The 22,837-nt window shown below is 39.2% G+C and overlaps 1 protein-coding gene across 5 annotated transcripts in view; it reads left to right on the top strand.

Moving 5' to 3' along the window:
- Nucleotides 1-22,837, top strand: part of ATP8B4 (ATPase phospholipid transporting 8B4 (putative)) — a 193,373-nt gene that overhangs the window by 31,170 nt on the left and 139,366 nt on the right. For all 5 annotated transcript variants that reach the window (XM_074327761.2, XM_074327758.2, XM_019730670.3 and 2 more), the window contains 3 exons: nt 17,250-17,363; nt 20,729-20,827; nt 22,370-22,431. In XM_074327761.2, coding sequence (XP_074183862.2) covers nt 17,250-17,363; nt 20,729-20,827; nt 22,370-22,431 — 275 coding nt within the window. The remainder of the gene's footprint in view (nt 1-17,249; nt 17,364-20,728; nt 20,828-22,369; nt 22,432-22,837) is intronic.

The following is a 22,837-nucleotide window of genomic DNA, read 5'->3' as shown; positions in this document are numbered from 1 at the left end:
TTTTAAAGCCAGTGTTCAGATTGTTGTATTTTATATCTGACTTTCTATGCTGTTTTGTACAAAATTAAGCTAGTTCGGCATTACATTTAAATTTGAAGCTACTTTAAAAATGATCTTAGGAGTTGGTTAGGGGCCATGTATATAAATGTATGAACCTGTGCAGGTAGGTAAGGCTGTAGTTGTAAGAATGTGTGTACATCTTTGTAAGAATGTTGTGGCTTGAATGGTGAAAAACTGTTCTTTGAGGAATTAAGCACAGGACAGCAATCAGACTCATACCTTAGATCAGTGATCTAAATCTCTAGCTGCTGATACCCTTGCCTTGACATCTCTAGTAGCCTTGATTGTTCTGAGTTTCATGCGTGCTCCTTGGTTATCAAGCTTGCTCTGAATCAAAGTCACATCACTACAGCTGTGGCTGTCCAGGTGCAATCTAGATATGCTGTAGATGGTGACATCATTCTGCACCGATAGTCCAAAGGTGCTGGGAAGAAGAGTTGTTTTATACAAAACCTGACTAACTTTTCTAGTACTGTTAAGTTAGCTTAAGTTCATGATAGATGTCAGTGTGGAGTTACCCTTTGAAGCTTTCCCATCCACTTCTCTCTACAGAATTCTCACCGATTACCTGTCCAGTCTGTGTTTATATTCTGCTGGAGGAGGGGAACTCACTGCCTCCCAAAACTACCTGTTCTGTCTTTGGATAGTTTTGATTTTAGACAATTTTTCCATCAACTGAACAATATTGATCTTCTCTTGCATTATCATCCATTACTTTAGTATTTCTTCTGAGGCCAAAGCAGAACCAATATGTCTCCTGTTTCACATGACAACTCTTCTGATAATTTGTATTTAAAATATTAAACTTGAGTTCACTGAGTATACTGATCTCCAGGGCAATCACCTCCAATTCTCTTTCCTTTTGAAGAGTTTCAGCTTTTCTATAACCTCTTAAAATGGGTTGCTCCAAAATGAGCTAACATATATCATAGTATTGCTCTCTATCCTAATAAGTAGAGCCTTAAAAAAAAATTAATCGATTATAGAGCTGGTTTAGATGACTTCTATATGGAAGCAGAAGGATGGAGTGAATAATTGAACTTTGAGATTCCTTTCCCACTCATGTTTCTATGATTCTTGCAAACCACTTAGTCCCATGTTGTGATATTTTAAACACTCTTGTAGACCAAATGCCACAAAAATGCCATTGTTCTAAGCAAGACATTTTTGAGGTTAGAAGCACAAATAGGCTGAACTTCTTCATAATGTTTTGCAGAGAAAGCATTGTTCAGACTTTTCTAGGTGAGAAAATAAGCCGAAGGAATATTTGATTTTTTTTCCTTCTCCCTTGTTCTCTGATATGGGAAAGTTAATAAACTGCCTGAAGGTATTGTGCTATAAAATGTGAAAAATCTATATTTATGCTAGTGCCTACCTTTTTTTGGCGAAGTACTTCTCTACGTACATATTAGAAATTACTGGTTTGTGTTGTGAATTACTAACAATCATATTAGCTCATGTTTTGTTCTGATAAATGGAATTACTTTTTCCTCATGTATTGTTTTGTATTTTTTTGAGTTGGGTTTATCAGCCTTGTACTGAGTCATTAATAAGTGTTTATCACTTTGTTAAATGCTTCAGAGACTTAAAAAAGCATAAGGTCAGGTCTTCACCCCTCAGAAACTGACTATCCCCTTGGGATTTTGAGATTATTTTATATGCATAAATGAAATAACAGTATATAAGACTTTGTAATATTAAGTATGAAAATGAATGGTATTAGACTTACAATTAACATTTGCACTATGTTTGGGTAAGGAAGACAGTTTTCTAAGGAGAGATGAATTCTTTTCTTAAATTTTTTCAAATTGGTAATAAATACCTTTTAAAAATATGAAAAAATGGTAAAATACCATGTTGCATTTATATAGTGTAAAAATTGTCTGACTCGATTTGGAAACCTACCAATTTGCCCTGCATTTGAATCACTGTCTGGATTTGGGGAAGCATTTGGCTACTAGAAAAGTCAAGTGTCAGTCACATTTAAGCCCATGTAAACCTAAACTGAAGAAAATTATGAGCTCATTCAAAAGTACTTCTGAGATATACTAGAATTGAATATTTTGAGTATAAAGGCAGTTGAATTTATTAAAAATTCAAATGTAAAATTATATATGTGATTATTAAAATCAATACTTAAAATATTTTGACAGTAAGGAATAGTTCTAAATGTATGTTTTATGAACAGATAATTATAAATAAATTCTTGAAACCATACAGGACTTATATGCTGTTGCCTGTGCAAGGAATCACTATTTTGCATTTTATCATTAAAAAAAAAAAAGGGTTACTCCCTCCCCCCATTTCTTCTCCTCACCTTGCCATGCTCCCCCTTGCATCATATACCTGTTGAATTTCTTCCATGGTCCTTTGTTTTTCAACTTAATGCTTGATCTGGTCTTTTTACTAGCTAGAGCTTAAATTGACAATGTGTGATATTTCTTTTCATCCGGTGTATTTTTCTAAGGATTGAAGGAGAAGAAATCTAGAAAAATATCTTAAGCTGAATCAAGTACACTTTGTTTTTGTCGTCTAAGTCATGGTGTAAGGCATTTCAGTGTTTCATCTGTGACATTGATTTAGCTCCACGGTCTAGTGGTGAAATCAAAAATCTCTCAGTATCTATCTACAGAGCACAAATGGGATGTTTTTGGATTTGTATTAATTTAATGAAATTATTTACATAGCCTTTAAAAAAATGCATGCAACATTTCTTATACCACAGACATTTGTGCTTATCAAAACTCTTAGAGGCTGTTTGATACTTTGCTTCTTGAGGTGTGGTCCACAAGCCTTAGGGCAGCACCACTGGCTGAAATGCAGAATCCTAGGCCCTGCCACAAAACTACTAAGTCAGAATCTGCATTTGAACAAAACCCACAAACGATTCATATACACTTTCGTGAATGAAACATTTGAATTTCAGAAGCACTGGACCCATCCTCTTGTTCTTACTTTAGTTAGATGTGCCCTGAAGATTTTGGCAAAAGCAAAGAGGTGAGGCAGAAAAAAAGTATTTAATTATCAAGCACAGTGCTAGTGCTTTATATGCATTATCTCATTCGATCTTCACAAGTCTGCATGGTAGACATTATTAGTCATATTTTACACATGGGAAACTGAGGACTTGAGGAATGAAGGGATTTTTTTCCAAGGTCACTTAGTTGGAAAATGTGGAGTAACCTTTCAGATTTAGGACTCAAAGCCCTCACTTTTTCCTAATACTCAATTATCTCCTGGGACAGTTGGCAATAACCAAGTACTTAATAACTGGATTGTTATCTCTTCATAGTGAATATGACTTAGACTTTTTTGGAAAAATATCTTCAAGAAGTTCTTGATTCTTTCCTGAAACAAGATTTGCAAGGAGGGTCTTTCTTTTTAATCTATGCATTTTAAGTTTGAGGTTTGATTTGTCTTCTTCCATGTGTAACTCCTTTCTTTATGGCATGTCTCCTTCCCTTCCTTCTTTCCTCCTTCCCTCCCTTCCTCCCTCCCTTCCTCCTTTTCTTCTTCTCTCCCTTCCTCCCTTTTCCCCTTCTTTTCTTTCCTCCTGGTTGTCTGCCTCCTCATTCTCTTCCTTCTTCTTTACAATAGTTCCTTCTGCAATAGTTCCTGTCAAAATAGTTGTGTCTGTCATGAGTAAGAAGGCATATGTGGAAGTATTTTATGTTGCCATTTGCAATAGGAACTGGCACATTGCAATGGCATTTTCAGGGAAACTGTGGGGGATAGTCATAAATGCAAAATCAAGTTTGAATTCAAGGTTGGAGGGTGTAGAATGCTAACAGCACAGCACTATAGGCTCTGATAAACCCCTTCCTTAATTCCATGCTAATGGTAAGTGAAGTGCTTTCAATTAAAGCTATTTATGGTTGAACTATGCCATATCATATGCTTTCTAGATCCCCCCATCCCCCATGTTACTTCCCATGTCTACCTAGTTGCCTGGTGCTTTCCTGTTTCCAAGATCTTTCCCATCAGCAAGGAAACCCTCCTCACATTGAAGTCTTAGACAGTAATGTGTTAGCCTTCCTTGCGTGTTTGAATTATAGTGGAGACCAGTGGTCAGAGACAGTGTTTGACACCAAGACTTGGCCTGAGAGTGATGCCTCTGTATCCCCCTTCACTCCCTACCTCACATCTAGCACATTGCCAGGCATATAGTAGGTGAAAAATTTTTGGTAGTGGGCCTCTCTGAGTCATTGCTGTAGTCTATTTCTTATTTGTTCATTTATTCATGCATTTATTTAAAAATTTAAAAAGTATTATAAGTTAAATTATTAAGAACAACAATTTTGGAGGAATTGCCGTGTGCCTGGCATACAGATGAGGTACATAGAGGTAGATAAGGCTCGCTGGGATCTGCCTTCCAGGAGCTCACAGTCCCGTGGGGGAATTTCGTCAGGTCTGGAATCAGAAAATTTCCTAGAAGCCCAGGGGGATGCTGTGGGCCATTACCCTGGCTTGATCAATGCAAGTGCTTTCAAACTTTCTAGGTGTCACTTTCCTTATTGAGAATATAGGCACATCAGTTACTGGAAAGGACTATGTGGGAGGAAAATATCTAAAATTGGTTTGATATCTTTTGTTGTTATCAATATAAACAATAATGGTTTGAGAAAAACCAGTTGCTCAGGAAGGCCTCAGGCCATATGACATAACCAGATCCCTCAGTTTCACCTCCTCCACCTGCTTCTAATTCCTGTACTGCTTACAGTACCACTGGTGGGAAGGACACATCCTCATGAAATGCCTCCCGAGTCTGTTCTCTAAACCCACCAACCTCTCTGGCTTCTTCCCCTACCCACACCAACAAATTTGCATAGGGATCTGGATGAACTTTGTTGTTGACCCCTTAACTCCTGATGGTGTGAATCAGGAGGATGAATGTAGGAGAGGAATGCACTGGGGAAGGGGAAAAAATGGGATGAGATTGTGGAGAAGGTGCCAGTGCTGCAGGAGCCCCTCATTCATTCATTTATTTATTCATGAAGCAGGAGAAAGAATCTGGTCTGCTTTGTTCCAAACCAGCTTTGTACACTCACTGTTACACCTAGCTGGCCTCCTCAGTGATACTTGGTTGGATCATTAACTATTAAATAAACAAATGCCCACTGCAGCTTGCCCTGAAGTCTGGTACTTTCGATTGTTCCTATGACAAGCAGCTCAGTTACAAATCAGTTCAGCAACTTAGAGCATCTTTCCTGGTGAGTTTTGATTGGAGACTCACATTTGAAACCACTGCATTTTCTTTGTTCACATCATGGCAGTCTTATTCTGCTCAGCTCTCACATGAGCTTCTTGAATCTCTGTGTCAGCTCAACAAACAAACAAACAAAACAAAGCCTGGTGGCATGGGTTTGTCTAAATTTAGATTTATCACTCAACCCTGGATGAGAAGAGGCTGGAGACCAGGAAAGGCAAGGATATCTCCCTCAGGGGTTCCCGTTGCTCCAGCAGCCTGCAGAGGGTGGGGGCTTAGAGCTGCATGTACTTTCCATCTGATCCCCAGGGGTTCAGGAAAAAATTTTGGTTACCCCAGAGTTGGAGTTATTTGTGTAGAACCCTAGTGGAAGAGGTAGAGGCCTAGGAAAGATCCTGTTTGTAGGATGTTATTATAACCCCTTGGCCCTTTGGGAAATTCTTTATGGGTATCTTTTCTCGTTAACTGGACTTTTCCACTGTGCTGTTGTTATTGTCATAAACGCTGAGGTCCTGCCTGAAATTTGGCTTAGTTCCCAGACTGCACAGCAGCATGAACATGGTTTGATTTTTAGCCCTAGTAAACAAAACAGATCATGGCACTCAGTTGTCCCAAGATGCCATTGTAGTTCAGGAAACTGGCTGAGCAAGCCAGCCCCACATCAACTCAAAGAAATGCCCACTCTGGTTATCCGAGGTCTCTAAAGCCCTAGAATAAGATGGACCAATGGGTCAAAGCTAAGGGCCTGCTACCCAGCAGATGGCTGATCTATAAGGAGGAGACGTAGAAAAGCTCGGGCAAAGCAGTAATAGGAGGCAAACAAATCACTAGGGATGCTCTATAAAAGTCCCACTGAAATACAATTGTTGATTTTTTTTTTCTTCTCTCTTTTGCGTGCCTGTCTTTTGTTTTGCCTCTTATCTCTCTGGAGAAGATATATACTAGGTCTCTCTTTCTCTGTGTAATTTTAAGAGCATTTTCACATGTCGCAAAAGAAAAGCTAACATTTTATCTAGAACTGTTTAAAAGTCTTTATATGTTGTATGCATCTAAACACCCCAGAGGAAAAAAAAATTAGTGTGATTAAATTAATCTCAGAGGGAAGTTTAATTTGATCCCCTGGTAATTACTCCATATTAGTTCTTTGTGGATAAATTACAATTCATAGGCTATTTACTAGCTTTAGAACAGTCTTTCAGATGCTGGACACTTTACCCAGGCCTGAGAGTAGAAAAGAGAACAAGGTTTATTATATGCTTTGGGGGGCAACTGAGGCTTAAAATCTTGCCTACCCACAGTCTGTGTTTCTGAGGTCTAGATGGGAAATGAAGCTCCCCAGACAAGTCCTGAGACGCTCTCCCTAGATTGAAAGGGCTGGAAGTGACTATGTTAGCTGATTGAATTAATGTGCACCTTTCACTATGCTTTAGTTTAGAGACGTTCTTTTCTTCACCAGGGGAAGAATATTCTATAAGGGTCAGTGAATTCATTAATCGAGAGAGTCTAGAAACTCCTTGTTTCTGACTCATTTCCCAGGAAGTACATACCACATAGGAGAATACATGACTCTACGAAACACAGTTTTAATGGACAACCCTTACAACTGTTCTAAACCTCAGCTTCCTCCTATGTAAAACGGTGCTGAAATAGTAACAGCTCGCTGGATTTGATGAACATTACCTGAGATGATGTATATACGGTGCTTGGCATATGTAAGGAGATGGGACATGTTAGCTGGTGTCATTGTATGATACCGTTATACACAGTGTGATACATTCTCCATTCTGTGATCAAGTCTTCGTGACATGTGGGTCAGACGTGTTTTCTTTGACTATAACAATGATTAGTCTGGTGATCTTCATACATTTTGAGCATGTTCCCTCCTTGTAAAAAGAAAACCTTCCCAATATACATATGTTTATTTTATATATATGTATTTATATATTTGTATAAGTATATGTATACTTATATACAGGCATATGTGTACCTATATGTGTATGTATATATATATGATTAAGACAATCTGTGCGTTAAACATTAGTAATTTTAAATGTTTTTGTTAATATATGCATAAAAGTTTATATTTTTTCTCTGGTAGCCTGAAGGACTATTTTGGGCATGCCCTGGGGGACAGGTGCCCCAGCGGTCTCATCAGACAGGTAATCTTGAGGTTGCGTTAACCTGGAAAGTCAAACAAACATGCTTCCTAAGGGAGTCTTGGCAGGCCAGGTGCTCCTGTTCTATTGCTCACTGCTCTCTTCACAGCACTGATCACTTTCTTAAACTGTATCATCAGTTTACAAGTTTATTGTCTGCTCATTCCTGCCTCTCTCCCCACAACTGTAATGCTGACTTGCTCCAGGAGGCAGGGACTTTGTTTAGTCATGTCTGTAGTCCTGGCTCAGTGACACCGTCCCTGACGCATAGAAGGCCCTCAGGTGAATAAATGGATGAATGTTGGGGGAAATAGGCCCTCTGCTCTTTCCCTCCCACACATGTTTGATTGTAGCCAATGTTTATTGACAGCTGTCTCTAAAGCCTCTTCTGAGGCCTGGTTCTCCCTCAACAGTGTTCATAGAGGAACACTATCACCTCTTCACTCCTCCCAACCCTGAAGGCTATGGACCCTGCACTGGGCAACTTTTGACAATACTGAGGAATTGTGGTTCTGCCTGGTATCAGTGAGGCGCCAGACGCCCAATCTCCAGGCCTATTTGCCCCACACATGCATTCTTTTGGAATCTTTGCATAAACATGGGTGTTTCACATATTTCCTGAGTGGTGCAAATGCCTGTAGGCCACTTCCTTTTTTATGCAAGTGGTCTGTGGACACACTCTCTTTTTGGTTTTTATTTTATGATTTAGAGGTAATCTCTCCCTTAAGAGTCATGACTATTTTTCTCTCTGGAATCCAGATTGTATCTTAACAGTATTATATCTGCCTCCTCTTATGGCAAGAAAACTAGGCTTTCCCCCCTCAAGCTCCTGACAATTACTTTTTAGAGCTGTCATGACATAAAAATGTTTCATCAAATGTGGGGAGATCTTTTTGATAGTGCTGAAACTGCGGTACTCATTGCGAAAGCTCCTGGGGTTTGGCCTGTGGGATTCACAGACGCAGGCAGTGTCCCCAGACAACCACTGAACACATTTACGCTTTGTCTTCTGTGACTCATTCTTGCAGGCAAGTAATAGAGATAAAAATAAACTATTAAAAGTGTAAACTGATCTTATTAATACTCTTACCTGGTGTTCAGTTGGTTGGGAGTAAAAGAAAAATCAACTCAAATTGACTTAGATGATAAAATAAATGAACAGATCATATAACTGAAAAGTCCAGAGATAGGGCCTAGCCTCAGAAGAGGCTTGGTCTAGTTTCTTTCTCTGCATTTCGCAGCCCTGTATCTTCAGTGTAGAGGTTATTCTTAGCAGCGTCCCCTTTCATGGTCCCAAGATGCCATCAGTGACCCCAGTGCCACTTGCCTACAGGTTGGAGGAAAGAGTAAGATTGTTTCCTCAGCAAATTCCCGGAATTTACACAGGTCATGTGGTAATCCCTAAATTCAAAATTGTAACCAGGATTATGGGTCACATAGTTGGTTTAAACTAATCTGGGCCTGACCTTGGAGTTATGGATGGGAGTTGAATCCAGACTACAGGACTAAGAAATTTAGAGCACTGTTAGCTGAGGAGAATGGAAAATAATCAAATGTCTGTTACATCTCGAATGGAAACAGGACTGGATGGGCAGAACTGATGTTAATGTTTGCAGCTGATGTGTCTTATGCTCTCCAAATATTAGGGCTAGTTTCTGTTTCTGGTTGTTGTAGCCATTAGTCATGCCCATTAGTGTTTCCGACTTTCTGCCTATTGGATATACTCGTATGGTGACTCTTTCTGGTCAATGAGTTGTGACCATTTGAGTTAAAGTATTAATTTGTGGGTGTGAGACCCTTCAGATCTTTCTGTTTCCCTCTGGTACTGCAACTGGAAGTGTCTGAAATTGTGGCTGGTCAGTCCTGAGTTACTAGGATGACCAGAGTCTCATCATAGTAATGATGATGCTGGCTCATGCTGGACAAGTAGCATTAAGCTCTGAAGATTCTGGAGTGGTTACCATGGCATACCCAGTTTATGCTGCCTGGTACATAGGATTTCCTAAATTCATTTGAATTATTTAGGGGTGGCTTACAGAAATCCTACATTTGTGTAATTCTTTCAACTTAGCAAAAATGCTTTCACATCTATGAACTCATCTTATCTCTGCAATAGTCCTATTTATAGATGAGAAATATTAGCTCTATTTTGCCAGTGGAAGAATTGAGGCAAACTAATGCTTGGTGTATGAATTTAGTAGTTTATTATTTTTCTATTAGCTTTGTTTTCTTAGGCAATACAATTATGCAACAAAAATCTCATTATAAAGAATGCTTCTCATTTTATTAATATTTCATCCGATGGCCCACCCCTGAAGAGTTTATCACTTTTTACTTTATTCTTTCCCCATACCAACTAGTCAGTGATGAAAATGTGAAGGGCTTTGGCCACTACAGCTTCTGTTGGAAAGCTAAACTAAGGGAGTGGTTGCCTGCATTGAGCTTTGTCAGGGGCCAAGAGAAACACTCCTGAGGGGGATTGAGAGGGAATACAGGAAGCTGTAATCATACAGCAGGCAATAGGTAACTGGGGCTCCTACTCAGGGAGTTAACTCCAGGGGAAAAGGTAAATATACAGTATTTCCCCTGATAAGAAAGTGGCAGCAGACTAGAAATACAGAGTGGAGCAGAGAGCAAGAACTAATTGCTCTGAAAGTGAAAGAGATATCTTCTTTGTACTGAATTGGGGAAGCGTAAATGGTAAAGATGGTAGGCTCTGGAAGCAGAGTGTTTGGATTCAAATACTGGTTACTTGATCGCTCTGAAACTTGGATTTCCCCCATTCTATAGAGAATAGAGACATCAATACCTATTTTATAAGGATATTGTGAGGATAAATTGAGCTATGAAATGTAAAGCTTTTAGAATAGTGTACATAGTAAAAGCTTGATAAATATCATTAATTGTTATTATTGTTATTATTTATTATTATTCATTGCCACCCCTTCTGCCACCACCCTGGTCTAACCCACCCATCATCTGTCACCTGGACTAATTTGAAGACCTCATCGGCCTCCTCACATCTGTTCTTATATAATTTTCAATTTTTTTCTACCTGATAGTGACGGTAACCTTTTAAGATTAGAATCCATCAAGTTATTTCTTTGCTTAAAACCTTTCAATAATTCCCTCTTCACTTCTCCTTTTAGTCTTTCCAATAAAGACTAACATCCTTAGTATAGAGTCCAAGGACCTTCTCTCCCTAGCCTCAGTTTGTGCTGACCTTTATAGTAAAGCCTCACAGTCCCTCTTTCAGATCCCCAGTGTGCCATTTAAGGCCCACCTCAAGGTTTTTTTATTTTTTAAAGACTTTTATTGAAAATATAGCTAACATACAATATTATATTAGTTTCAGGGGTACACCATAGTTATTCAACAGTTATTATATACCTAAAGAAGTGACCACCACAATAAGTCCAGGAACCATCTGACACCATACTATGCTATCACAATACTGTTGACTATATTCCCCATGCTTTATTTTACATCCCATGACTATTTTGTAACTACCAATTTGTACTTCTTAATCCCTTCACCTTTTTCATCCACCCCCTCAACCCTCCTCCCATCTGGCAGCCATCAAAATGTTCTCTGTATCTATCTGTTTGTTTATTTGGTCTTTAGATTCCACATATAAGCAAAATCACATTGCACCTGTCTTTCTCTGTCTGACACTCCACTCAGCTCAATACCATCCAGGTCCATCCATGCCACCACAGATGACAAGAACCCATCTCCTTCCATGGCCGAACAATATTCCATTGTATATATGTACCACCTCCTCTTTATCCATTCTCCCATCGACAGACACCCAGGCTGGGCTGCCTCTACATCTTGGCCATTGTAAACAATGCTGCAATGAACATATGGATGCACATGTCCCTTCAAAGTAGTGTTTTGGGTTTCTTTGAATAAATACCCAGAAGTGGGAGTACTGGGTCTTGTCTCTTGTTATAGCCTTTGTTTTAGACTCTATTTTGTCTGATATAAGTATTGCTACTCCAAGTTTCTTCTTTTTTTTTTGGTTTCCATTTCCATGAAGTATCTTTTCCATCCCTTTCCTTTCTGTCTGTGTCTTTTAATCTGAAGTGGGTCTCTTGTAGGCAGCATATGGAAGGGTTTTGTTTTCTTATGCATTCAGCCCTCCTATGTCTTTTGATTGGAACATTTTATCCACTTACATTGAAAGTAATTATTGATAGATATGTAGATATTGTCATTTTATAATTCATAATTTTGATCTTTTTTTTTTTTTTCTGTCTTAAACATGTCCCTCTAACATTCCTTGTAATACTGGTGGTGCTGAACTGCTTTAGCTTTTTCTTGTCTGGGAAACTCTTTATCTCTTCTTTGATTTTAAATGACAACCTTACTAGGTAGGGTACCCTTGGTTCTTGCTTTTAATCACATTGAATATTTCATGCCAATCTTTTCTGTCCTGCAAAGTTTCTGTTGAGAAATCAGCTGACAATCTTATGGGAGCTCCCTTATAAGTTATTAGTTGCATTTCTCTTGCTGCTTTTAGGAGTCTCTCTTTGTCTTTAACCTTTGCCATTCTAATTATAATATGTCTTGCTATGGACTTGTTTGGGTTCATCTTGTTTGGGACTCTCTGTACTTCCTGGGCTTGAATGTCTATTTCCTTCACCAGGTTAGGAAAGTTTTCATTCATTATTTCTTCAAATAGGTCCTCAATCCCTTGCTTTCTCTCTTCTCCTGGTACTTCTATGAGGTGAACGTTGTTACTCTTGATGTTGTCCCAGAGGTCTCTTAAACTATCTTCATTTTTTTGGGTTCTTTTTCCTTTTTGCTGTTCCAATTGGGTGTTTTCTGCTACTGTGTCTTCCAAATGGTGATTCGACCCCCTTGCTTCCTCAAGCCTGCTGATGATTCCTTCTAGTGCATTCTTCATTTCAGTTATTGTATTCTTCACTTCTGACTTGTTATTTTGTATGGTTTCTATGTCCTTTTTTTGTGCTTGCTGTCTCTTTGCTAAAGTTCTCACTAAGTTCCTTGAGTATCTTTATAATCATTGCTTTGAACTCTATGTCTGGTAGATTGCTTGCCTCCATTTTGTTTAGTTCTTTTTTGGAGTTTTCTCCTGTTCTTTCATTTGGTACACATTTTTTTGTTTTCTCATTTTGGCTGCCTCTCTGTTTTGTTTCTATGTATTAGATAGATCTTCTATGTCTCCCAGTCTTGCCCAGGTGGCTTTATGTAGTAGGTGTCCTGTGGGGCCCTGGCACAGTCTCCTTGGTCATCTACTGTGAGTGCTCCAGAAGTGTCCCTTGTGTGGATTGTATGTGCCCTCCTGTTAGAGTTGAGCCTTGATTGTTATTGGCCCATCAGTGGATGAGTATGAACCTCAGGCTGATTGGCTACGGGGTTTGGCCACATCCAAACCTTACAGGCTACTGTGGGGGGGAGGGCTTACCCCAGTGGTGCAAATGCCACTTACTGCAGAGTCCACTGGTGCAGATCCCACTTACTGCAGAGTCCACTGGTGCAAATCCCACTTACTGCAAATCCCAGTAAGTGGGATTTGCACCAGTGGGCTCTGGTGCCTGTTGAGACCACCCTTTGTGTGTGTCCCTTATGGGGCTAATTGGGCAGTGCTCTGCTGTGGTCTGAAGCCGACCTCAAAGTATGTTGATTCTGGGACCTCTTGGGAGGGGATCTGGTGTACGTCCGGGTCACCCACTGCCTGTTACTGGCCATGGACTACCTGGTAAAAACTGCAAAGCATCCACAGTTGTTTGCTGCTTGTGCTAAACGTGCAGGCATATGGGAAAGGCCATGCTGTGAACTGAGGATGTCTGCCAGTAGTACCAGGCCTGGGGTAGCTCCACAAAAAGCCAGGACACCCCGAAGCCTGCTGTCACCTGCCAGCTCCCTTAAGGTTGTTCAGCTACTGATAAAGCCTCATGTGGTACACAAGTTGTGTGAAGCAGGGTCTCAGGGATTCACTAGAGTGGAAAGAGTTCTGGTCATCAGGTTAATGTAGATTCTGGTTTGGTGTCACTTCTGAGCTTGGATCTACTCAGCAAAAGTCTCACAGCACACCGAGGCTAGTTGCCATGTACCTGGGGCCTGCGGACTCCTATAGTTTTCTAAGAAAGAGTAATGCAGGTGGGGCTGGCTACTTGCTGAGAAAGTGCCTCTAGTATTGGGGGAGTTGGGTGGGGTGGGGTTCCAGCAGAACTCACCAGGCCAACAGATTCAGATTTGGCATGGGTGTGGGGGAATGCTCAACACAGGAAAGATGGTGCCCACCAACTGGCTTCAAGGGACAAGGACTCCACACAGGTAAAATGGTGACTGTCCCCCAGCCCTCACCTCAAAGTTACACACCTCAGTCTGCTCCCCTCTCCATGTCTCTGACATCCCCCAAGTTACTGTCCCTCAACCAGAGCTCAGGGTGAGTGCCTGCAAGTGAGTGAATCTGTTCATGGACCCTTTAAGAGGATGTCTGGGTTTCCCACAGCCTTCCATCTCACCCAGATGGTTGGAATCCCCACTTTTTTTTCACAATCAGATGTTGTGGGGGCTCCTCTTCCCAGCACCAGTACTCTGGGACGGGGAGCCTCATGTGGGCCTGAGGTCCCTCGTTCCTCTGGAAGGACCCTTGAAGCCGAGATATCCCTCCTGATTCTCAACTGCCACGTGGAAGTTTGGGGCCAGCTCATTTTGTGTCTCCACTCTTCTCCAGTCTCAATGTGGCTTCTTCTTTATATTCTTAGTTATAAAATTTCTGTTCAGCTAGACTTCAGATGGTTCTCCAGGTTGATTATTCTATAATTTAGTTGTAATTTTATTGTGCTCATGGAAGGATGCAGGCACAGTGTTTATGTACTCTGCCATATTGGATCTCCCCAGGGCTTTTATATTAATATATTTTAGAGAAACAATGCCTTTTCCTTATCCTGACATTGCCTTTCAGGTGGAGGGGTCTCTACTGGTGTAACACTTCTCTCTTTACCTCTTTACTCACTCTGCTTCATGGGAGGTAGAGTCGTGTGTCAGTCTTAGAGGAATACCTGGGCCTCCTCAGCTCAGTTCTGCTCTCTTCCTCTTGGAAGTGAGCTTCCTACAGGGAGCAGGTGGTCCCTGATGCTCCTCTAGGGCTAGGCTCTTTCCCACTCCATGGGAGGTCTGCCCTGGTCTGGCGTTGCCTATGACTATGTGGGTAAGCCTACCTCATCATGGGGTCAGTTAACTGGCTCACCTGACTTACAAACTAAGACCATGACTTGCAGCCTGGCTTCTGTCAGCACTAAAGATGCTATATGGAATCTCCAGATGTATTTCTTTCTTCTTGGTCTCCTCCTCCTCCTCTTCATGCTTGTCCCACTCTTCTTTTCTTCTGGATTGGGATGTTTCTTGTGGGTCATGGTGGAACGCTAAGAGGGTAGTGGTGAAGGTCTCCCATACTGTATTATGGAATGAGTTGTACTAAAATTTGACTGTAGGCTGGGTCAATGACATGATTGAATATTAATGTGCCTAATATAAGGTCTTAACAATACTCATATTCTTGGACACAGCAATAGAAATGAAACCATTCTTTCCTTTTTACTGAAAAACAAAGGTACATGTGTCCAGAGAGTTTCCAGGAGGGGGAGCCCTTGTTCCTTCCAGTCACAGCTGTGAGGCTTTGCATCATTTGTGACTAAGTCATGACAGAGTCAGTAGAACAAACACAATCATTGCTATATGTTAAGTTAAGCAAATAGGAGACAATTGTCACAGTCCCTCTTTGGCATTGTCACTTTATCCCACACCACTGGCTCTTCACCTATGGGGAATTGAATTTTGTAGGAGAATTTTATTATAATTCCTGCCATGATTTTGAATGTCCCAGAAGATGTTCAGTCTGTCCTTTTAGCAAGCTACAGGCTTAACCTCTATTTCAGTTTCAACTTAGGAAAATATAAAACTGAATTAGGAATATGTGATCCTTTTAGTTAACTGCTTTTTCTTCTTAGCTTTCTTCTTCCTTATTATCTTCTCCAAGTCTCTTCTTTAGAAAAACATGTGACAATCAACACTTCTGACTGTCTTCCCAGCCCAGCTCTTGAATTGATAACTCATTGCAAAATAGTCATCATTAACATAAAGAACAATATTTAGCATCTTACTATGAATTAGACCAACTAGGCTGGAAACTCTTCTCTTGACACCTGTCTTATTTTTCCAAAACTTACTGCACAGAGCTGGACACATTGATTCCTGGTAAATGTTAAAAATGGCCATTTAACAGATGACTGTATTTTCTTTAAAGAGAGTCGGTGATTACTAGGAGTCAGTTTAGGTTTACTTAAAACAAGTCACACCACCTAACCTCAGTTTTAAAATATTAGTGGCTAGAAACTCTCTGGGTATGTTGATTCTGAATTTCAGCAAGACCGCAAATTTCTCATGATATCTTTGTGGATAAGATAGAGTTAAGCCTCATGGGAGTATAGTTAGATAGATTTGTAAATGTTTAAATAAAGCATTCTTAACATGTTTTATGTAAATACCTGAAAAAGTGTTAACAATAATCTGTGCAGAGGTCTGTAGTAATTTTCCAAAGTTTTATTTCTTTAATTAAAAAAAATTTGGTATTTAGTCCTATCTTTTTAAACGTAATAGCCTATAGTTTTGGAAGACTATATAAAAGGCATGTGTTTGAAATTTTTTGATGACACAAAGCTGGGAGGAATATTTAACAGTTTGGGATAGTACACCCAAGATTAAATTTTTTTCTATAGGCTGGTATAATAGAAATAGATGAAAGATCTCATGCATTGATATTTTTAAAAAATCAACTGTATAAGCTTAGAAAGGGGAGACATGATTTAATAGTGATTTATGAAGACATAATCTAGAAATTTTTAGTTCATCAGAAGTCATTGTGAATAAACAGTGAGATACACTTGCCAAAATGTTAATGAAATTTTAAGTCATGTTAACGCAATAGTCCAGAACACAGAACATCAAAGTATCTACTGTACTTGGACTGATTGAACTGAATCTGCAATGTGTGTTTGGTTTGGGGTGCCATGTTTTAAGAGAGATGCAGAGAAATTGGGATGGATCCGGAAGAAGCTGGTCAGGAACAGATATCTGTAAAATATGCCATGGCGAATGGCTGAGGATTTGGGAACGTCTGGATCAGAGTGGAGAAGATTTAAGGGAGCTCTAGAAGTAGTTTTCAAGGTTGTCAACGTGGAAAGGCCTTAGACCTGAATTAGATTACCGAGGGATGGAATTTGACACACGTCAAGAAGTTAGAGGAAGGCAGATTTGGGTTTCTCATAAAAATCTTTTCAGCAATCTCCATTCTGAAGTGGAAACAGGCTGCCTTGCAAGGTAGTGAATTCCCCATCACAGAAGACTTTCAAAGATAGGCCTGGGGGTTCCTTGTTGGAGTGACCTAAAGGGTCATACTTTGGGAAGGTGGACCAGAGGATCCCCAAAGTTCCTTCCAACCTCATGGGCCCCAGCATGAGCTCAGTGTCTGTATAAAGTAGGTATTCCAGCAATATCTGCCAAATGAATGAATGCATGAGTAAAAAAACTCAGGGATAGACTTTTGCACTTCATACATTTTTGACTCATAGATGATTGGATGGCATTGAACAGTAATTTCAACTAGTATCAGGAGAATGTCATCTTGGGAAAAATGAATGGCCTTGGGCCACATAGAGTTTAAAATTTCCTAGATAACTGGCTTATCTTTCTTGCTCTGGTATAACTCATGCTCAGCCTTGTAAGTTTTAGAGCTATTTCCAATAACGTGCAATGCCTTGCTCCAAACTAACGAGATGCTGTTTCTTTTTCAGGATAATCGTATCCACACATCCAAGTACAACATTCTCACCTTCTTGCCAATTAATTTATTTGAGCAGTTCCAAAGAGTGGCGAATGCCTATTTCCTTTTCCTTCTGATTTTACAGGTAATGTTTACATTGTATTTACTCATCATCTCTTGGTTAAATGTATTCATATAATTTGAAAAAAAAATTAATTCACTTAGCTAAATGTTCATGATTAGGTAAAACCATCCTTATTAGATTTTTAATGTTAATATTACTGTTTCTCTTCACAAATGTGGGAGGGCTAGGAATGGGTAAAAACTAGTACATTCATCATTTTAAACACTGATGTAATTTTAAAATGCAGCCTTGCACTTTATTTGAACCAAACCAGAGCCTAATAATTACTGTTCATAGCCTCCCTCCTTTCTTTATCTCTCTCTCATGTCAACAGAATGGGTAATGCCAGAGTGGAGACAAAGAATCTAGCTGAGTAGTAGTTTGTGGAACTTAACTTGGAAAATTTCATTTGCATCTAAGAACAATGATATATTTTACACACACACACGCACACACACACATATATACACATATACATATAGCATACATCATATATATGTATATATATAAAATAAATGATGTATGCTATAGGTTATTTCACTGTAGAATGACTACTTTTTGAAGTTTTGAGTGGTTAATTTATACATTAATTAATAACCTTGCTTTTTCCTCCCATTCGACTAAAATTTGGGTCTAAATGAAATTTCAGCTTTTACTGATATTTTAGAAAAGAAAAGGCATAAATCAAAGTACACATACAGTTATTTACCTAGTATTTATTTTAGAGTGATTTTATCAGAATAAATGGGTAGATTCAGAATGTGCTGGTGTCTGTGTTAATTATAGGAAGTAAGCAGGTAGATTAGATATGTGCAGTCTAGATTAATAGCTTGAGTACTATTTTTTCTTTAATTGAGTAACTATTTGTATTAAGAATCTTGGTTGTAAGTGACAGAAACCTTAATTCTTTTAAGCAAAAAGGAAATACATTCATGAGTATACAGAGGGTACCAAAAAATGTATACACATTTTAAGAAAGGAAAAAACTGTATTAAAATTGTAATACTCAATATATACTGATAACAAAAGATGACTACAAGTCATGTGTATACATTTTGTGGCACCCCCAGTATATCATTTCATGTGTGACTCAATTTCTGGGCAACTTATTTCAACAGAATGTGACCCCACTTTCCTCTGTTTTACTTCATGTTGGCCTCATTCTCTGGCAGGCCCTCTCTATGTGGTGGACCCTGAAAGCTTTAAACTTTTATCTTCCTAGCTTCAACTCCAATATGAAAGAGAGAGAGAGGGAAAGAGAGCAAGGGACATTAGTTCTGATTGGACTTTGTTGAGTTACACTCCTATTCCAAAACCAATCACTGTGGCTCAAGATTTTGATGCAATGACCGTCTTGACCTAGATCACGTGCTAAAACCTGGAGCAAGGATGGAATAAGTGCACTAAAATGACATGGACTGAAAGTAGAAGAGGTGGGGTAGCTCCCTAATAAGTGTTAGTTGAAAAGAACTGGATGCTGAACAGAAAGAAAAACAATAAATAACAACAACAACAATAACAACAACAACAATGAATGTGCACCTTACAAGTTATTGAAGAGACTTTAGAATCCTAGATTTCTTTCTATTTTCCCTGTGAATTTGCTTTTGGTTTCCTCATACAATTCTTTACACCATTCCGGAATTTTGAGGTCATTTCTCTAATTGCTTTCTTATTTGTGGTCAAAGGCTTTTTCACAGAATTTTGTATCCGGAAGGTATCTTTGAGATGGTTTAGTCCAACCTCCTTTCTTTTACTGATGAAGAAATTATACCCAGAAAGGTTAGAGGATGTATGAGTTCTGACAGTTAAGTTCCTGAACTTGTTGCAACGATGTTGCTAAGCTTTTTTGATACCAGAGGAATTATTTATTATGAATTTGCACCAACTGGACAAACAGTTAACCAAGTTTACTATTTGGAAGTGCTGAAAAAGCTGTGTAAAAAAGTTAGACGACCTGAACTTTTCTCCAACAATTCATGGCTCTTGCATCACAACAATGCACCAGCTCACACGGCACGGTCTGTGAGGGAGGTTTTTAGCCAGTAAACAAATAGCTGTATTGGAACACCCTCCCTACTCACCTGATCTGGCCCCCAATGACTCCTTTCTTTACCCAAAGATAAAAGAAATATTGAAAGGAAGACATTTTGATGACATTCAGGACATCAAGGGTAACATGACGACAGCTCTGATGGCCATTCCAGAAAAAAAGTTCCATAATTGCTTTGAAGGGTACAGTAGGTGCTGGCGCCAGTGCACAGCTTCCCAAGGGGAGTACTTCGAAGGTGACCATAGTGATATTCAGCAATGAGATGTGTAGCACTTTTTCTAGGATGAGTTCATGGACTTAATTGCCTGAACTCGTATAAAGCTTTTACCACAGTTAATGATAGAAGCAGAACTAGAATCCAGATTTTCTGCCACCCAGCCCAATATTTTTGGTGATACCTCAGAAGCTTTTGAAGTTAGTTTGTTTTTTGAATCATATGTGGAAATATTATAAAAATCGATTACGTTTAGAGCTGTTTTGATGGGGCCTGATCTCCATACACTGACCATCTCTACCCAAACCTTCCATTCCTGATGGCTCTGAAGCAGCCCCAAATTGAGCCCCATTTGAAAACTACCTGTCTAGGAGAGGCATGTCAACTGTCACAATGTCTCTCTCAGGTGGGTGGCTTTGGAGGTATAAGCACCAAGCATTGGAGTCAAATAGACTGAGGTTCAAACTTTAGCAGTATATGTTCTTGGCCCAGTTGCTTGACCTCTCAGATACTTATTTATACAATGGGAAAATGATACCCAGGGCTGCAGTGTTTCCTGATTCTGGGGCACCATGTACAGTGTATTCTGTGTCTTGTGCTGGGGTGGTATTTACATGGAATACAAATCCTAAGTGTTTGTGCAAAACAACTCTGGTTCAGAATCTAACTCTGAACTTCTCTGAGGATCAAATGATGTAATATATGGAAAGTACTTGACACAGTGTCTGGCTCAAGGAAGATGCTCAAAGAATCTCTCTTTAGAAATTGGTGAGGAGTTGGTAAAATTGTTAAAAGTTGAGAAGCTGAGCAAAGACAGGTGATGTTTGTTATACTGGGGAATGATCATCGTCTGTGAAAGATTTCAAGAAGCTTACTTCATGCTATAAAAATTTTATTTTTTGTCAGGTAGGCTGGAAAGTGATTCAATGGTACTTCTATTCTGTGTATCTTACAACCAAATGCAAACATTTAAATTATTGAAAGTTGTTCTAAATTTGTACAAATAACTGAATATAATCCCATTAATTTCTGTCAAGTCTTACAAAATTAAAGGACAACATTTGGAAGACATATTTACTAAATTTAAAAGTTCTAAGCTATTTGAAACGTTTGTTTCAGCTGATTCCAGAAATTTCCTCCTTGACCTGGTTTACCACCATTGTGCCTTTGGTGCTTGTGATAACTATGACAGCTGTAAAAGATGCTACAGATGACTATGTGAGTACTTGCTTTTTCACATTTACAAAGGGTGTGGGCGAGAAAAAACACATAGGATAGCAACAAAGTGTGGCAAAACTATCTCTAGACCTGAAGAGGCAAAGGAAGGAAGCAATTCCCAGACTTGGAGCTGTAGTTGAGGGCTGCTTACAGCAGCTGGGGCTGTCTGGAGAGGAAGAAGCAACTGTTAACCCATCTTCAAGGAAGCCAGGCACTCTGGCACTCTGATCTCTGCTAGTGCCACCTACTGGCCAAGCCCAACCAGAAACCAGAGGGCCAGAACCCTGGAGGTCAGCTTCCCCGGCACAGGGCAGAGTGGCGAAGGATGGGTATAGACATGGAAGAGCAAATAGAAAATATCCAGCACCCCTGTCAAGTTATGTATGCAGACAAAGTAATTGTTTCCATTTCTATTGTTCTATTGGTGGGGAGAAGATTGCATACTGATGATGGGTTGACTTAATTTACTCCTCTACCAATATTATCAACTGTTCATGTTAACAAATGCCAAATATTTTATTCTTCTTGGTAATACCCATTCATTTATACCTGGAAATCAGTGTAATTGTATTCACTGGGCACAGCATAAGAGAAAGATTAGGATGGGTTTGGGAAGGATGTTGAAAGAGGGAAGGGCTGGTTTAAACATTTTATTTATTGTGATATTGATGTAATATTTTGAGTATTTTTAAAAGGGAAAAAGCACCAATCCTGATGATTATGGTCTATGAAGTCAGTTTCATGTTTCCTGATACTACCCCTTGTTCAACTGTGCATTGAGGCTAATTGGTTTGAAATAACACCTTATACTTTAGTCTATCACCATCTGATCTTGACAATTCACGTAGACAGTCTTATCTCAATGGCTGCTAATTTATGAGTTTAGTAGAGGGCTCATAATATTTGGATTCTTTTAAGTAATAAAAGATGTTTACAGTACTGGAATATACAATAAGAAATAGGATCACTTGGGCATAAAAACACAAATCTACACCAAATGTGGTTCAGTATTGTATTTTGATTTTTGTTTTAAGTATTCAGTATTTCATAAGATCACTGTTAACAATTAGAATTTCTAGAGAATAAAAATACATGTTGTTATAAGTAATTTCATGACTTCAAAGAAATCCATAAAACAGAATGAATGATGTTCCAATAAAGTATTGAGCACATATGTGAGAGAAATGGAAGTCCCCATTCCCTGTTGAAGGCATCAAAATTAATGTATGGTTTTCTCTGGAGCTGTGCGGCTGAGTAAAGGGCACACTGTCTTTTTAGAATCAACTAAAAATGTGTAGGAATTGGAAGAGCATGTGATTAGACTTGTTCCACTGGTGACTCCCAGAACGAGGTTTAGTGAGAAGGGTCTTGACTCACACTTAGAACACGTGGGGCTTGGTCCAAGATAAATGTAAGCTGTGCTCATTTTGGGCCGATGGTAATATTGTCCAAATAGATGAACTTGAAGTACTTTCAGGGTCCCTGTTTGTGTTGACAAAGTATGATTTAATATGTTTGTTCACAAACACTTTGATTTTTCAGTTTCGCCACAAGAGTGATAATCAAGTGAATAATCGGCAATCTGAAGTGCTCGTCAACAGCAAGTAAGATATCCACTCTTTGGGTTATTTTTAAGATTTCTGAGACCACCAAACAGATCTTGACAATTGGTGGCTTTCTCTTTTAATTACATATTTATTTCCCCCTTTAATTTACTAAAAATTGCAATGTAAGCCCATTTTATTTTCGTGGTTCTTTTCTGTGCTCAGCAAATGCTTGTGCTAGCCACTCAACTTCTACTTCAAATCCCTTTCGAGTTTCTCTGTGGTACGTGGACATATCATTGTCACTTTTCATTTCGAGATCTAATACTATTTAGAATTGGCGCACATGTGATGTCTTGTATGTGGTAGATGTTTCATAAGTACTTGAATTATTTAGTTTGGTAATTTCTGGGGAATATTGCTAGAGAGACTTTGATACATTACTGATAGTGATAAGAATTCTGTA

The sequence above is a fragment of the Rhinolophus sinicus genome, chromosome 3, assembly GCF_057876585.1.
Source record: "Rhinolophus sinicus isolate RSI-liver-muscle chromosome 3, RSI-T2T, whole genome shotgun sequence".
NCBI classification, from domain to species: domain Eukaryota; kingdom Metazoa; phylum Chordata; class Mammalia; order Chiroptera; family Rhinolophidae; genus Rhinolophus; species Rhinolophus sinicus.
This window is presented reverse-complemented; position numbering and strand designations above follow the sequence as displayed.